The 16624-nt window shown below is 45.7% G+C and overlaps 7 protein-coding genes across 7 annotated transcripts; 3 read left to right on the plus strand and 4 right to left on the minus strand.

Moving 5' to 3' along the window:
• Window positions 1–271: 271 nt before the first annotated feature.
• T069G_11411 (uncharacterized protein) lies at window positions 272–1920 on the plus strand (the record flags this gene model as incomplete). Its single annotated transcript, XM_056178616.1, has 5 exons — window positions 272–371; window positions 481–997; window positions 1092–1141; window positions 1215–1309; window positions 1372–1920. 5 exons carry the CDS (start codon window positions 272–274, stop codon window positions 1918–1920), a joined length of 1311 nt encoding a protein of 436 aa, XP_056023490.1.
• Window positions 1921–2485: 565 nt separating this feature from the next.
• T069G_11412 (zinc-binding dehydrogenase domain-containing protein) lies at window positions 2486–3833 on the minus strand (the record flags this gene model as incomplete). The annotated part of the gene is made up of 6 exons (XM_056178617.1): window positions 2486–2683; window positions 2767–3140; window positions 3192–3376; window positions 3427–3454; window positions 3514–3648; window positions 3701–3833. The coding sequence occupies 6 exons, from the start codon at window positions 3831–3833 to the stop codon at window positions 2486–2488; spliced, it is 1053 nt and encodes a 350-aa protein (XP_056023491.1).
• A 915-nt stretch (window positions 3834–4748) lies between these two features.
• T069G_11413 (amino-transferase class IV domain-containing protein) lies at window positions 4749–6052 on the minus strand (the record flags this gene model as incomplete). Its single annotated transcript, XM_056178618.1, has 3 exons — window positions 4749–4937; window positions 4996–5549; window positions 5605–6052. 3 exons carry the CDS (start codon window positions 6050–6052, stop codon window positions 4749–4751), a joined length of 1191 nt encoding a protein of 396 aa, XP_056023492.1.
• An 847-nt stretch (window positions 6053–6899) lies between these two features.
• T069G_11414 (uncharacterized protein) lies at window positions 6900–7220 on the plus strand (the record flags this gene model as incomplete). Its single annotated transcript, XM_056178619.1, has 1 exon — window positions 6900–7220. One exon carries the CDS (start codon window positions 6900–6902, stop codon window positions 7218–7220), a length of 321 nt encoding a protein of 106 aa, XP_056023493.1.
• A 510-nt stretch (window positions 7221–7730) lies between these two features.
• On the plus strand, window positions 7731–11129 carry T069G_11415 (NACHT domain-containing protein; the record flags this gene model as incomplete). Its single annotated transcript, XM_056178620.1, has 7 exons — window positions 7731–8155; window positions 8213–8389; window positions 8453–8567; window positions 8625–9161; window positions 9207–9370; window positions 9431–10430; window positions 10917–11129. 7 exons carry the CDS (start codon window positions 7731–7733, stop codon window positions 11127–11129), a joined length of 2631 nt encoding a protein of 876 aa, XP_056023494.1.
• A 1072-nt stretch (window positions 11130–12201) lies between these two features.
• On the minus strand, window positions 12202–13251 carry T069G_11416 (NAD dependent epimerase/dehydratase family domain-containing protein; the record flags this gene model as incomplete). Its single annotated transcript, XM_056178621.1, has 1 exon — window positions 12202–13251. The coding sequence occupies one exon, from the start codon at window positions 13249–13251 to the stop codon at window positions 12202–12204; it is 1050 nt and encodes a 349-aa protein (XP_056023495.1).
• Window positions 13252–14726: 1475 nt separating this feature from the next.
• Window positions 14727–16466, minus strand: T069G_11417 (fungal zn(2)-Cys(6) binuclear cluster domain-containing protein; the record flags this gene model as incomplete). The annotated part of the gene is made up of 5 exons (XM_056178622.1): window positions 14727–15467; window positions 15541–15675; window positions 15738–16106; window positions 16182–16304; window positions 16407–16466. The coding sequence occupies 5 exons, from the start codon at window positions 16464–16466 to the stop codon at window positions 14727–14729; spliced, it is 1428 nt and encodes a 475-aa protein (XP_056023496.1).
• Window positions 16467–16624: the final 158 nt, after the last annotated feature.

The raw sequence follows: 16624 nt of genomic DNA on the forward strand, positions 1-16624 counted from the left end.
AAATTATAGATTAGACAATTTAATATTTAAGTGTTTCATTTCTCAATGCGCGATGAAGTGCATATATTCTAAACAAGCACGACGGTATTATCTGATTGATTTCTCCACGGGGGTTTCCCGATGCTCAATGTGAAGCAAGCACACAACGATGTGCGCATATTTTAATTTCATACAAGTACCGGATTATCTTGCTTCCGTTATGGTTTAATTGCCCACGCCCCCGGCCCGTTTCAAACACTGCCCATTCTCACAGCTGCGCTGTAAAGTGGCCATGTTTACTCACCCTGGTGCATCCTTCATGGAGAGGAATTCAATTACTAAATCTGGGATCCCTGATGAGGCCGAACCATCCCGTAACATTAATCTTCTAGGTCAGTATTAGAAGTCCTACTACCTTAATTACAAGTTAAGCCCTGGACTTGGCTCTACATAGCAAATTTGCAATCCATGTGGTTTAGGGAGCTTACCATGTTGTACCAGACCCTACCGTACAAACGCAGGCGTTTTTCAATGAAGGGTTTATCGATGGGGAGCCTAACAACACGTTGGTAAACGCCAAATCTTATTGCTTTTCTGGCTTCCCGCTGACGGTGACTGATAGATGGGCCACCTTAAGTGGCGAAAACCAATTTCCACCACACACTACAGTTTCCGACCCCAGATCTAGCCATTATGGCCAGTACCCTGATATTGACACCGTCCCAGAGTTTGATAGCACGGACAATATCCTATGCGATGATTCGACTTTGAGTTTCGGTGCTGGATATGAGGCACCCTCTAATGTTTCAACAAGTTCACTGGACTCCCTCGCGACGTCCGCCTCTGCGTATGCTCGAAGGCGGAGAAAACGACAACATGGGACTTGGAGACCTATAGGCTCGCAACATACCACCGATGCGAGAAGATACCAATGTACCTTTTGCACAGATACCTTCAAGACGAAGTATGACTGGCGGAGACATGAAATCACACTACACTTGAGTCTCGAACAGTGGCAGTAAGTTAAATCCATTTTGCTTCAGAGAGCACGGAACTGAAAGACGTGCGCCGCCTCTTTATGATTGTTCCGATCTGACTTCACTTCACTACAGATGTGCAAGATTCGGCCCTGTCATACAGCACACAGATGGAACGATACACTGTGCGTTCTGTCAGTATCCTGAGCCCAGTACAGATCACTTAGAGCTACACAATTTTTCTGCCTGTTTAGCTAGGCCTTTGCAAGAGCGTCTCTTCCGGCGTAAAGATCATTTACGTCAACATCTACGACTTTTTCACAATGATTCCGATTTTCATGAGCATATGGAAAGTTGGTTCTTCGCCATCGACAACGTTCGGTCTCGCTGTGGATTCTGTGACACCAACCTAAAGAGTTGGGAAGAGCGGCAGAAGCACCTGGCATCCCATTTCAAGAGAGGCGCTGACATGAAGGATTGGAAAGGGGACCGGGGGTTTGACCGACAAATTGATAACCTTGTGGAGAACGACATTCCTGCATTCATGATTGGAGACCAACGTAACACTGTTGAACCTTTCTCGGCGTCGCAAGCAGATCATCGAGCCGAGCCCCCAAACCCAATATTTCCTGGTGAATCATCGGTCACTGAGTTGACTGAACGCCGGATGCTGGATACCGCGAGAGGCTTCGGCGAAGTAACGATTCAGTCGCCACACTCGCAAGGCGACATCAAACGTGTTCTCCTTGCTTATGTATCCGAAGAAATACGGCAAGGTCGTGTTCCATCTGACAGGCAGCTGCAAAGGAAAATGAGCGAAATAATGTATGGACCAGACGGCGAATGGGATCAAACTTGGGCAGACAACCCTCAATGGCTCGACCTATTTCGAAAGCAGGCAGGCTTGATTAGTCTACCCCTTACTGGTGGCAAAAATGCGTTTATTGGAATAGACGCGGATTGAATAATGCCACGCCTCTTTTTACTTTACCTCTCACATTCGAAAAACGCATAGCCCCCTGTGGGCTCTCACGACAAGTTATATTATCAGACCGCGGATTTCCTCTTGATACAAGGCAACTGCTTATCAGCGGTTACCTGGTGTAGTAAATAAGCACTCTTATGGAACTTGTCGCCTGTTCCTAGCCAAAATGTACCATCAGCCGTCTTTTTAGCATCTTCGATAGTTAATACATAATTGGAGAGCCGTTGTTAGGCCTGCGACCTATGATGGACACGTTTGTCAGTTCCCGCAACAGGCCCCCATCTCGTCTAATATAGCTGCTACGGCGAGTTACAGGTTTCAAATATGGAGTATTTGGTTCATACAGCGCTAGAGTGCAGGTACCCCCGTTGGTCTGACTTTCAGTAGCCAACTTGGAGGCTCTAAGTTAGGTCGGAAACCGCTCACCCGAAAAATCGGTACACACAGCTCAACAGCCCCTTTTCTAACCCAACTTGAAGGCTGTCGCCTTTAAGCTGGTCACTAAAAGTGGAATTAACGGGTATTGCTTGCTGCAATTCTATTACTACTCCACGGACACCTTGAAATATAGCTTTTGCCCTGAGATCTGATTGTTGCGGTGCCTATCCATCGCAAGCATAACAACATCCGGATTAAGCGCTCCAAGAAGAGTGACAACAGGTGTCGTGAGAAGCCCGTTACGAACAAGGCTTGGAAGTTGACGGTATAACTCCATGCTTAATTCGTGGTCCTCTTTGTGGAGCTAAATCGAGGCAACCCATGAGTATAGTAGAAGACATGAGATAAAAGCAATACCGCAAGGGACACTAAAGCTTCAAGACTTACTGGCCATTGAACCAAGCCGCGGTAGGAATGTGCCCATGGAAATGCTTTGAACACAAACACATCTGTCACCTTTATGTTTTGTTTGACTCCAATAGTATTAGATTTGCCGGGACGGACCGTACACAAGGCTCCTGAGCTGCTGCCTATGACTTCAGCCGCAGTAATTGAGGAAGTCGCACTTCCAACCGTATCGAAAATGTGGGTTATGTTGGGTAGAGTTGCCTGAATGTTGGAAACAACATCCTTATCATTATAGTCGAAGACATGTGTCGCTCCAGCATCCTTTGCACGCTGGAGGTTTCGCGGGCTACATGTGGTTGCAGTAATTATGCCGTGTAGCTTCGCAATTTGAATTGCGAAATACCCTACCGTAGCTGGTCAACCAGTCAGTAATAAGGTTGAATTTAGATATAGAGATGGCATACTTCCTCCGCCCCAAACTAGAAGCTGTGGCTTTGTAGCTGATACGTTGCGGTTAATTGCAAGACAATCCTTGGAAAACAGCGCCAGCCAGGCCGTATTCGCCGCAAGTGGCACTGCGCAGGCCGCTGGGTAGTCTACATTTGCCGGGATTTTAAACGAGATGCGCTCGTCCGCTATGCAGTAAGAACTGCGCGTGTTAAAACAAATCAACTATGAGCACGATCTTGATACACTCACGAGTATGCTCCTATGCCTTTGATCTCACCTAACGGCCATATTATCAGCAAGGCTGACCACTGTCTGCACGCTAATGTATGTCCGTACCTCCCCAAACCAAAGCAGCTACTCTATCACCAATTGCCAGCTTTGTCACGTTAGGATGGATATGTGTCACGACTCCAGCAAAATCGCATCCAAGAATTGCCCCATCACCGAATGCGTTCAGCTCAAATGCCAGACCTGTGCAAGGTTATCATATGAGTGACATAGGACCAATTCAAAAGGGACATACCATCTGTTGGATTGAAGGCTGCGTACTCGACTTTTACGTAAACTTGGTGTTCTTGCAATGCTGGTAGCTCGACGGACTCTGATATCAAGGCGTCGCCCCGTTGCACAACTGCCATGGCACGAGGAAGCGACATTGCCGGGCCCGTAAGTCGAAATAGAGCAAGCCCGCTAGAAAGACCTGTATACACTACTACCTAGGTAATGTTCAGAATGATATGTAGCTACACCCAATGTACCTGCAAGTAGAAATTTCTGCCCCAAACAACGTTCCATCACATGTTGAACAAGGTTACCTAAATAATAACGTCACGTAAGAATATGTTAGGGGTTTGTTGATATGAGAAGCTCCTATCCTATGTTTTCTCATGACAAAGAGGAAAATTTCTCCACGCCCTGCACCGCGCCCTGCATCACGCCCTACATCACGCCCTGCATCACGCCCTGCGCCGTGTAAGATACTGTTGCGGCAGACCCACCATCAACCACCTAGTTTTGATGACTACTACTACTATATTGACTAGGAGGTGCAGATATGGTGCGTCACGAGTTAATCTTGCGCAATTCATGCGCAATTCTCCCAAAGTAAAAATTGAAAAGAAAGTCTAGAATCTCCTCTCCTCGACATTAGCAGCTCTGTAGTAGATGGCAACCTTTCATGCCAGCCAATCATGCCCTGAGCACTGTGTCCTGGTTGAAAGCGCCAGTTGGACCTTAGGTCACTAGCTCTATCATCGCTTAACAAGCTATCCTTACGATTCTAGACCTGATTTATGTATAACTAAGTGTAACCTATCTACCCTTAACTGGGCATAGAGCAGTTTATTATAAAAAGATTCTCTCTTTATTTTAGAAGGTTTAGAGATAAATACAGTCATTATTAGATACCTAGCTGCTAAAGAGTAGCTAAAATACAGATTGTTCCCTTCTTTAACTTCACCACTCTCCTCTTTATACCCAGCTCTCTGATATCCCACAGGGACTATATAATATCTGTAAATATTTTAAAGTATTTTACTCCGTAAAGATAAAATACATACAGTACTACCTAACTAGTAAGATATATTGCTTGCTTCCATATCAACCACTACACCCCATCCATGTTGTTCTTTACCAAACATTATATTGTGCAGCCAAGATCGGATTGATGAGCCATAATTTGTGGCTATTGGATCATCGTTCTGCGGTAGATCGAGGTCTTGGTGGTTATATTGAATTGCTGCCACTTGTGTGATGAAAAACTAACATAAAATGTAAGTGATAATGCTTATTAAAGTAATATATGTCGTTACAACTTACAGCAGTGCCAGAAACGAATGCTTCCAGAAAGCGACCCTCTTCCCAAGCAACTTGAAGGTCGCTCATTGTGAAAGATGACTCGACAACCTCGAGCTCATTGGCTAGATTCGCCTTGACTAGCTCAATGACTGACCGTCGAGTTACTCCATCAAGAATAATCTTCTCATCTAGAGGAGCAGTTAGAAGCTGATGCCTTCCGGCTTCTCTGCTCCTTATAACGGCGAAGAAGTTGCTGGCGCCCGCTTCTGTTACTTGGCCCTCCGGCCCGAACAGCCACAAAACCTGATCATAGCCAGCCTGCACAGCCTCGTCATGAAGAACAAAGCTAGGACCATAGTTTGCGCCAACCTTGGCATGGCCGAAGCCCCCTGGCCAAGCCCGAATGGCATCACCTCGGGACGTAAGCAGTCGCAAGTTTGACTTGGAGAAGTCGGGCCAACACATAAGAAGAATAAACAGCGTGGCCTTCTTGGGTACTCTAACCCCGAGCTGAGCATCATTTCCGATGAGCGCAGGCCGTATGTAGAGAAAACTCCCTGGTTTCTGAAGCCACTCTGCCATCAACAGTCAGTCCCAAAAACAAAAGGTAAAAGATTGTTAGGCTCGTACTTGGGGATTCAATTTGCACCAGTGCCATAATCAGCTTCACCAACTCATCTGCGTCGAATTGCGGCAGCGAGACACGTTTGGCACTCATAGCTAATCTCTTCGCGTTGAGTTCAGGTCTGAAAAGTCGGATTTTGCCATCAAACCCACGATACACTTTCATACCCTCAAAACACTGTGTTGCATAATGGAGGCACGAGGCTAACGGTGAGATATTCAAATCAGCGACAGGCTTAATCTCTGGAGCATCCCAGCCGCGTTCCGTTGTCCACTGGCAGGTTAACATATGGTCGGATGAAACATTTTGTGCCCATATTTCGTTGGAATCAACCTGCGGCACTTTCCGAGGGTTAGTAGCTTGCGTAAACTTGATATTTGATGCGATAGGTGGCATTGCGACTTCCTGCTGCGGCCGTTTGGTGACAGCTGTTGCAAAGTCTGCGCTGGACATAGTGGAAGTAGATTTGCAATTTGGTTGTAGTGAATAAATGCAAAGCTATAGTCAATACTACTGCAAATATGAAAGCAAGCAATAGACTATTTCTTTGAGTTAACACAGACTTTTAAGAGATCTATCGCTCTACGATATATCTTCAGAATAAACCAGGCTGATGGTACTTGACATTACAACAATTAATATCTAGATCTAGTTATTACTAACAGTATAATAGCATTTGATAGTAGTGCGGATTACAATCCATGTCTCGGTCTCATTATTCCCAATTAATATTAGTCTTGGGTCTCTTTTATTACCTTCCATATATTTTCGCTCAGACCGAATTACCTAACTCCATGGCGCACTACAGGCTTTTCATCCCTCGCTTTCTGCGCCTTGCTACAAGCTCCAACGCCTTGCGACAAGTTTTACGCCTTGCTACAAGTTTTACGCCTTACTACAAGTTTTACGCCTTACTACAAGCTCCAACGCTTTGCTACGAGTTCCAACACCTTGCTGCACGTTTTACCCGCTACCTGTTTGCGCCCTGCTACACGCCCTGCTGCATGTTTTTACGCCCTGCTGCATGTGTTTTGTGCCCCGCTACGCCTTGCACCATTCTGCACAATTCTGCACAGGACGCCTCTGACATGCCCAGCAGTGACAATAGGCGCGCAAGATATATAATGACTTCATATTGCTAATATCTAGAACTTTTTTTCATCACAGTCCTAACTTCTTAAGGAAAAAAAATAACATTAGACCAGACATCTTATTCTATTCCGCACATCCCTAGGTACCCACCGACACCCCATATTTTCCATTCCAACTCGTACTAAGCGGACTAGCATTTGTTGCGACAATGCCGGCCTATGTGGTAGCCATGATGGCAATCCATGATCGAGAAACGTATAGAAAATACACCGCACTGTCGCCATCAATCGTTAAGCGGTATGGCGGCAAATTTCTTACCCGGGGTGAAGAGGTTTGGTCAATGGAGGGAGATATATATAAGGATCGAATGGTAATCTTGGAATTTCCAACGAAAGCAGATGTGGAAGCATGCTTCAAAGAGGACGCCGAGTATCTAGCTGCTGTCCAGTTTCGCCATTCAGCCTCAATCGGGCGCATCCTGGTCCAGGAAGGAGGTACGAATACTGAAAATCCTGATCCAAATGTCTAAATAGACCGCGTAGGGATGTATGGGATGAGATTTACCTTGATATACAATCATAGTTTAAAATTCACTCATGGGCATAGCTCAATAAAATATAAGACGCATAGTTTAATTAATGTTGATGTAACCAGAGAATAAGGGACACCAAATCTTACCGCCTGACTCACGCGACCTCACACTTTTGGGGTCAAACAGACGGCTGATGCTAATCCTATCATTGACATTTGGGCAGAGCACCCCGGCTTTATAATAATATCATAATCAACCATAATTACAGCCTTCTGGCTCTGATTATTGAATGGATCGAATGCAGGTGGATATTGTAGACTACTACTAGGTAGTGATAGCGCATATCGGTACATTTCGCTTTCCAGACCGCAAGAATAAATACTTGTCCAATCACGACGTTGAAATGTGAGGCAAGGCTCTAGGCATTCTAGGCATTCTCTTCCCCGCTCGCATCTCCAAGCTCCCAACTTCAAAGCCGTTGTGCATGACGCGAATTTTGCGATCATAATGTCTGGATTCGAGGCTTTGTCGATGGTCTGCAGCATTATGCAGGTCATCTCGTTTACCAAAGAAGTTTTGACCCTCTGCAAAGATGTTTATGATGGCCGCCCGACAACTGACCGCCAGATGGAGGAAAACACAGCATCTATCCAGGTTCTATTGGATGATATGAAACGCCGTTCTAGCCATATGCAACAGCAGACCAAAGACGAAAAAGAACTTTACGCAATTGCTCAGAAATGTAGCAAAGCCGCGCAAGAGCTGCAAAAAGAGATACAACAAGTCACCAAGCATCATAAGCCTGGAGACACTTTGCGAGCAATAATCGCCGGATATAAATCTAAAAGTCATAAAAGAAAGATTTCGAGTCTTTATGAACAATTTTGCCAATACCAAAAAACGTTGGAGACGCATATATTAGTTCGTTTATGGTGAGCCAGTTCTTCAATTTTCATCGCTTTAACATGCTGACAATTCCACAAAATTAGTACAAAATCCGATGCTATTGAACTTCAACGGCACGAGGATTTTACAACGCTTTCGGATACTATGAAATATTTCATCTCCCAGCTTGCGACAGGTCACACAGAAATGGCGAATCTCATGGCACGTGATGGCGACCAGACAAGACAACATATACAACAATCCGAAGCACGCGTGAAACAGTCAATTAACGATATTCACGATGGTGCTAATAAAGAGGCGAAGAGGATGCGCCTCCTTGGCAGCCTAAAATATGAGTCTATGAATTCCCGGCAGACTGAGCTTAAACCTGCTCACGAAGCAACCTATGTTTCGATATTCGAGTCACTTGATAGAGATGAAAAGTTGGATGACGCGTCAGTTTCAAGTTCAGCAGCTACTTGGAGAAAATTCATCCAATGGCTTCAATCCGATAAGCGAATATTCTGGATTCAGGGAAAGCCCGGGGCGGGCAAAAGCACGCTTATGAAGTTTCTTCTTCAGCATAAAAACACACAGAGAGGAGTTGATAAATGGAGTCCCAATACTTTAATTGTTTCACACTTCTTCTGGAAGCCAGGAAATATCCTACAAAAGAATCTAAGGGGCCTTCTATGTTCTTTGATCTACCAGCTGCTGTCCGCCAACTATGACTTTCTTGACCACGTCCTGTCAGAATTTCTGCTCGTTACAAACAAAGACCATATAGGAGACTGGGAAATCTCAGAGTTGCAATCCATATTCCTTTCCATTTTGCTACAGTGCAAACGATCGATTTTTTTTCTTATCGATGGCCTTGATGAAGCGACTGAGACTGAGGAAATACTTCAATTTCTTGACTCTTTTATTGGTCTACAAAATATCAAGATTTGCATGTCCAGCCGGAGTGAAGATATCTTTTTGGAAAAGTTCTCCAAGTATGACGGATTCAAACTTCACGAATTGACCAAGGATGATATGCTACAGTTCGCATCGGTAGGGATTCCTGATACTGATAGATATCCGTCGGACTTCTTACAGAAATTAAGACGCCTGCTTGTCCAGAAAGCCGAGGGAGTATATCTTTGGCTCATTTTAGCCCTTGAGAGTGTTAAAAGAGGACTTCGGAACAACGATGAGCAACATGAATTACACTTACGCTTATCAAAGCTACCATCTAGACTTGAGGAGCTCTATGCAGATATGTGGAGCAGACTTGGCGATGACGAGGATATATATCAAAAGGAAGCAGTGCGATATTTCAGCCTCCTCATCAAGAATCAGTCTCTATGTGAACAGTACAAAAAGGCTCATGATTCACACAACATGCAATATTATAGTTGGGACCTGACTCCATTCCAACTCATGCTCACCACAAATGAGAAAATTAAAGAAAATATGCTGAATAAAGCATATCATTTATCAATTTCGGAAATATGCAATAAGTGCGCGGATACAGTGAAGTACATTTCTATCAGAACTGCTGGCCTTCTTAGCATCACTCAACCCGTCTGGGAAGTCGACGACGACTTTTGGATGGATATCAACCCGGTTTCTGTGGCAATAAAAGAAGAATTTTCACAGCTGAGTGAATACATTACAACAAGTGTGAACTTTATTCACCGAACTGTATTGGACTTTTTCAAGGAATCCGAAGTTGGAAAAACCATCTTGGCTCAAAGTAAGGCGCAGAGCACCGGTCTAGAGCTCGGAACCACAATGCTCTGCCAACTTCGGACTATACAACAATTTGGAAAGTTGCATGCTGATCAGATACTCATAAAATGTAATACGCCACTACATTACTTTTGCTCGACATTGGCTCAACTACTAGCAGAAAATTCTGCTTTGAAGAACATGGCGATTATGCATCTTCTGAATGCCTCCAATGATTTATTTGAATCTGGTCTTTTACAATGGGACTGTCGGCCAAAGTGGTATCCTCGTCCAAGTTTTGATTTGCTGCTCATCAACAACCCAGTCGTCAAAGAGTTCATGCACTCGCGTGTAAAGGGAAAAGGGGTACCTCACGCTACGTGCCTTCTTCGAGAGTCCCTACTTACTCGAGAAGACAACTGCCGGTCTGGTCTATATTATGATGATGCGCAGGAATCGATTCTGTCTTTTTATGGCGATGTGGATTCTGCTGGCATATGCTTGTACAATTTACCTAAGCCTATGAACGATATTGGAACGACACTATGTGCAAATATAACCCTCAAATTTGCAACATATGAATCTATCATGAGCTTGGCTATAAAAAGGGTATGTATTGACATACTCAGTGCTCATGGAATACAGCCTTCTTCTATGCGAGATTTAGTAGCGGCGTTAGAAAAAGGACCAGATTTAGACAAACGCACATCTTTTGTCATAAGCATTGAAAACACCGATTATGGTGCCTACGGAATTTGCAGTACAATGACTGAGCTTTCTGATCTTCTCTATATAGTTTTCTCATCAGGATTAACACACGAGAAAAAAACTTTTCGAAAGGAGCCTTTGGAGCTAACAGCTCTATCAGGGAAGTTTGTGATAATGGAGGTAAATCTCAAGTATCTCGTCGAACTTTTTTTTGAACGCCTTGCGCAATTATTTAAGGGCAATGAGCAGCAACTCTTTGATCGCGCTCGACAGTTGAGTCGAATAGGCAACTGCAAGCCCCATGTCAAAGCTCTTTTCTTCACTCAACTACTTCGGCACCATGCTTCAGAACCAATTTCAATAGCATGCTACCGTTTTATTAACCAGAATGTTGATATCCTTGCTGATATCACCATTGATACTGACTATGATGAGATTACTCATGCCTTTACGATTACTCCTACGCAAATTGAGCACTACTTTGAACAATGCGAGAGAGTTGAGGTGTCTGAGTTGTCTACTCTTGCGGATGAGAAGTTGGGAATATGTCGTCTTGAAGACATGGGGTATCAAACTTCCCAGCTGAACCCCAAGTATTAGCGGAGTAGCTGAATAGCGGATGAGAAATAATCTCACATGTAATGATTACTAAAAACATAGAAACTGCTATTATAAAGTGACCATCAATTTTTGAGAGACGCGTATATCTATTTCATCATGCCGGGGTCCATATCTTTACCAAAGTTCCCCGTCTGCCATTTTCTTCAGGCTCTAGCTATGTACATTAGTATACATGTTCATAATTTTGGCTGTACATATCATCCAGCAATTCTTTACTGAGCCAGATAAAGTAAAAGTCTTTCGCTGTAGGTGTGAGAAACTCATGCAGCAGGTCACGGGCCGTCAATGTAAGGCAGCATGACACTACCGCAACGGTCCCCTTCCATCCGGTGCTGCCTTTTGTGTACTGGGAGAGACAATAGCACCGAGAAGTAGGCTTAAAGATTCATGAGGACATATAGCATCCTTAGAATTCTATTGCCAGAAATCACCGCACTCTCTTCCCAGTATGCGTCTGTGCTCTCCCCCTTTTCGCGCTCTATATACATGTGCCCATGGTTGTACTACCGATAGAAACGAGTGTTGTTGGAAGCTTCTCAAAATAAACGTACGTACATCCACAGATTTGCAGATCCTACTTGGTCTATAACGCATTAGCGGCATGAAGTGGCTGGCTTCAGATTACAATTTGACCATCCTCCTCATCCTCTAACTTCAGCTGAGAGAGGGGGTATGAAGAAGTTGTGGTATCGCATCTTATAACTTCTATTCATTTCTGAACGATTCAATTAATTGCTTTTTCAATTAATCTGTAACAAAAATCCTTTATGCAATAGTGAATATTTGGCGCAGCTCGGCCAAGGATCCTCTGTCGGTTGCATTGGATGCAATGACACGCGCGTTGTTGACCAATAGACATAGACCAGGCGAATATTGTGGGCTCCCATTTGCCCCCAAAAAGGGAGAGAGTGTGCTCAGATTGCTAACAAATTTCAAGCCCAGACAATAGAGGATAGAATAAAACAGACTAGATGGTTCTATCACAATCGTGGAAAACATAAGTGATGATATACACATTTCTCCATGAGTTGCAAATAGTTTACGCCAAAGCTTAGTTCTTTCCGATCTTCCTTTCTACGTCTATCAACTGCTTGATAGTGTCACCCATCGTATCCTTCAACGGTCGATACTCGAAACCCAACTCTCTCACAGCCTTGGATCCGTCAACACCATAAGTCACAGACTTCCACGCTCCATTGTCCATTGAACCAGGCGACCCGGCCGGTATTCTGCTTCTGTCAGGTTCTTCCAACGCCTCACGAGCAGCATCTGCAGCAGTCTGCCATTCAAAGTGCTTCGCAAGGAGATAGCGCTGCCCAGCGGCCTCAGGAATCTCAAAAGCACTCAATAATGCCTTTGCGACATCTCTCACGTCGACAACCCCACAGAAATCCGGAGGAGGAACATCCTTGGCGTCAACGAGTGCCCAGGCTCTTGCAGCGGAGGCTTTGAGGCCCGCGAGGTCCGTGATGGGATAATAGTCCGGACCGAAAACCATAGAAGGGTTCACAGAAACAAATGAGAACGTTGGTTTGTCGCCTCCGGTCTGCATGAATTCCCACATGCTTTTTTCAGCCAGGGCTTTGCTGGCACAATATACTGAAAGAGGATCAGCTTCGGCAGCCTCGTCATAAGTCATCGGGTTCCAGTCTTTTTCCGAATACGTGTAACCAGGTCGTAGCCCTTTAGAGACATCCAACAATGCTGCCATGGAAGAAGTATTAATGACACGCTGCACGGAGGGACCAAACAACTTGGCCGCCTCAATAATCGACTTGGCGCTGTTAATGGCGGGATCAAGCATGTCTCGCTTGTTATCCTCTGGGCTTAGGTGAACAGGCGAGGCAAGGTGGATAATACCCGTTACAGCACCATCGGCAAATGCATCTTTGAAGAACTCCGGGCTGGTTATATCCTTGACAGGAGCAAAAGACAATTGTGAGCCGTAATTGGGAAAGGTAACAAGAATCTTTTTTCTGGCCGATTCAGACCGAACACAAGCTCGAACATTGTAGCCTTTCGTCAAGGCTTGGTGGATAACATGGCCCGCGACATAGCCCGTGGCGCCGGTGACAAGAAGAGTGTGCTCTGAAGGAGCCATGGTTTGAAGCTTGCAAAGCTTTTTACCAAAGGATCTCGTGCTGATTAGGTCTTTGTGGAGAGTGGCTTTGTGATGATTCACTCACTCACTTATAGAATAGAAGAGTTATTTATACTCGGAGGATCTTCAGTGGTTCGGACTTATAACCTTATCTCCCCACGCGAGTTTATTAATCCTCTTCTGGGGTTGAGGTAGTTTGTCAGCCCTGTGGTCAGAACTTTTGGCAAATGCAACTCTTTGGGAGTTCCTTTGCTCCCCAAGCGTCGCCTATTGTTTTCGGGCTTTGTAATTGACAGTTTCATCTCTCTGCAAGAGGTTGCTCAGTAGATCTCTTCGGTTTTGGGGCATTTGATCTATTCTTAGAAATTTCGAATTCTCCAGTGGTTCTCTTTCCCCTAAGTATCACCTATCTTCTCGCCAACCTACTCTCTCTGCCACGTTTATCATTTGTACCGAAAGTCAAGGTTCCCTTGTTTCTCTTTATCTCAATACTATTCGCCATGATGCTTGTTCAATGTACCCACTTTGCAAAGGGTCGTGGCACTGAAGACAGCTTTCCATAACACTCTAAGCTTGTGCTGCCATGATGAGGGGTTGTTTCTTTTATTGCTTCAGCTTTATTTAGGTCTCTTCAATAGCGCGACCTAGTAGTGAAACTGGACGGATCTTAACAGATTTAGAGATTTACATCTAGTTTCATAGTTGGCGATGAATCACTGTATTGAAAACAAGATAGATCCACCTTTAAGAGGTTATTGGCTCGTATACCGAAAAGGGAATACGAGGCGGTCTTCGCGGAGTCCTGCGAAGGCCGCTTTTTCTTATGGAAGACAAAATATTCTGTTTCACACTCCCTTGACAATAAGGTGGTTGAATCATATTCCAAATAAGAGAATACGAGTCTTGTTACACTTTTTGTTGACATGATCGACCACCGGGGACATAGAAACCCGCCAACATCTAGGCATAGAATATGGACCTAGTTTACCTAATGTACATGTATATCCGTAGCGAGTCGGATAGATACAGGAAGTCAAGGAGTCGGATATATAGACGACCGAGAAGACTATAAAGCCGAAGATCACATGTCTATTCAATTTTGGCACTTATTATTTTGAGCTACTTTGAGCAGATTATATAGAAAGCTGTTCCTTAGCGGAACGCTGAACCGAGAGCTCTCGGATAATTTGCCATGGCCTTGCATCTCAGACGATACCACGCGCGCCCGACGCTGGAGTTTGTGTTGATTGGTGTGAACAGTGGTTATCAGTCTCGACGCCATTGTTCACCGCTATTACATCAAAAAGGCTTGTGGGCTAAATCATTTTGCGCAATTGCATCAACGTTGCTGTCTATCTGTGTTAACAGCCTTGAGGCCAATCTCTAACCCTTTACAAAGCCAAAAACCTTGCCCTCATCAGAGTTTCAGTGGCAAGGAGAGCTATGTTGAAAAGAAGAACGCGCACAAAGCCCGGTTACCAGTCAGGCCCAAATTGCATTAAATCGATACCGCACCTTGACGCCGGGCCCTTTACATCCTTGATCCTCCGGCACCATTCCAACTCCCTGACGAGCCCGCGGCGACGAAAGTATCTACGCAGGGTCCACTGCGTAGAGCACGTCGCTTGCGGTCCAAAGAGGCCGTTGTCGTTGCGGTAGCAGAACTCGATGCTCTGGCAGAGCATGCGAGCCAGCCCATCTGCCTCTGCCAGCATTGAGATGTTGTCTGACGGTGGTGAAGATATGGTGCCAGTACGGTTTGGTGTGGTAAATTCCAACGCTTCAAGGAGCAAGGCTGCCTCGACGACATGCAGCATAACAGTCGAGCAAAATATCCATTGAATCGCGCTCCCCATAGACGAAAACATCAGCGCAAACGGAAACAGCTTATCTGCGTAACCCTCGTCGGCCGGGTTATCCATCCTGGACATGACGGTCCAGTACAAGGGGTCAGGTGCTACTCTGCGTTGGCGAAGTTGTCTCCAAGTGTCGAGCTCTTCAAACTTTTGTGCGAGGCGGGCGCTGTGCTGCGAGGCAGCCAAGGGGTTGTTGCCGCTTGAAAGGATTGCATGTGCTTCTTGCAGCATAGAGGGGACCTCGACGACTATATGCATCATTCGGACGAAGGAGTCGTCGGCACCGGAAGGGCCGATTAAACGACGCCATCTATCTGGTTCGAGACCGAGAGAACGTCTTTGCCCCAACCCTTGAATAACCTAGCAGGGGGGCTCAGGGTCAGCAAGATTGTTAACGTGACTGCGATGTTGGTGATATAGCAGTTACACATACGCATATTATACACAATCGCACGCATAAGCTTCTCCAGTTCGCCGTGGCCTGCTCTGGCACGCCACGGTTGCGAAGGAGTTCGGATATACCCTGCGCATGGGCACTCCAGCTTGAGTCCGTGGGGAAAACAAACAGCTGTATGCATCAGCCACAATGTCTACTTCTTCTCAAAGAATTAGAAGAGTCTATAAGCATACCTCACATGTTGACAAGGCCACGATGGCAGCCAGCATCTCGTCACTACTCCTCGGCTGCCGAGAGTCCAAGTCTTCAATGAGCTTGCTAAGCGCGTGGTTGTAAACTTGGCCCGTCTCGTCCTGAGACAAGCACGAGTCACCGGACAAGCGAACCTGGACGGCACAAAAGGCGAGAAGAGAGTGGTCGAGAGCGCTACTTGGAGCCTTCATCTGGCACACGGCTCTGATCCAGGACGAGGGCGTTGGGTCGCCATTTTCGTCGCATGCCGCGATGCGTGGTTGAGGGAGATAGATGCCTTGAAGAATGCGCAGAGCCTGAGATCTAAAGTATGAAGTGTCGTAGCCTGGCTGGGAGAGCTGGTCACGGAGCTGATGGACAAGTCGAACCCATTCTGACGATGGAGATTGCTGCTGGCGTTGGTGCAGTTGAGCGTCAGTTATGACAGAGATGGCAGTGACATTAGGATGGTCCGGAGTGCTGTTGACCCAGAGCATCGCCTGCTCATAGCCCTTGCATGCAATTCCGGCCTTGATGCATCTAATGCACGATGGCAATGTCAAGTCGCACTAAGAGGCGAGTTATTAGATACAGAGACAGGACGGCACAAGACGGGACGAGGACAGGGACAGGGAAGCACTCGGCAGTGAGTGGGAGCATGCGAGCAATACCTTGACACGACGCCTCTTGCAGTCCCTACAAGCCTTTGATTTCCCCGGGATCCCGACCATGGTTTGGACGTTGATTCGTAATGTTTTGCCGCATCGTGTTATGACAATGGCAATGGCAAAAGGCGATGGGCCGAGATGTAAGAGATTTGATGTAAGTGAGTGAGCTGAGTGGAGATGAACCAACACCAGCGCTTAGAAAGCTGGAGACGCGGAAACTT

Source organism: Trichoderma breve (genome assembly GCF_028502605.1).
Source record: "Trichoderma breve strain T069 chromosome 7 map unlocalized scaffold00008, whole genome shotgun sequence".
Classification (NCBI taxonomy): domain Eukaryota; kingdom Fungi; phylum Ascomycota; class Sordariomycetes; order Hypocreales; family Hypocreaceae; genus Trichoderma; species Trichoderma breve.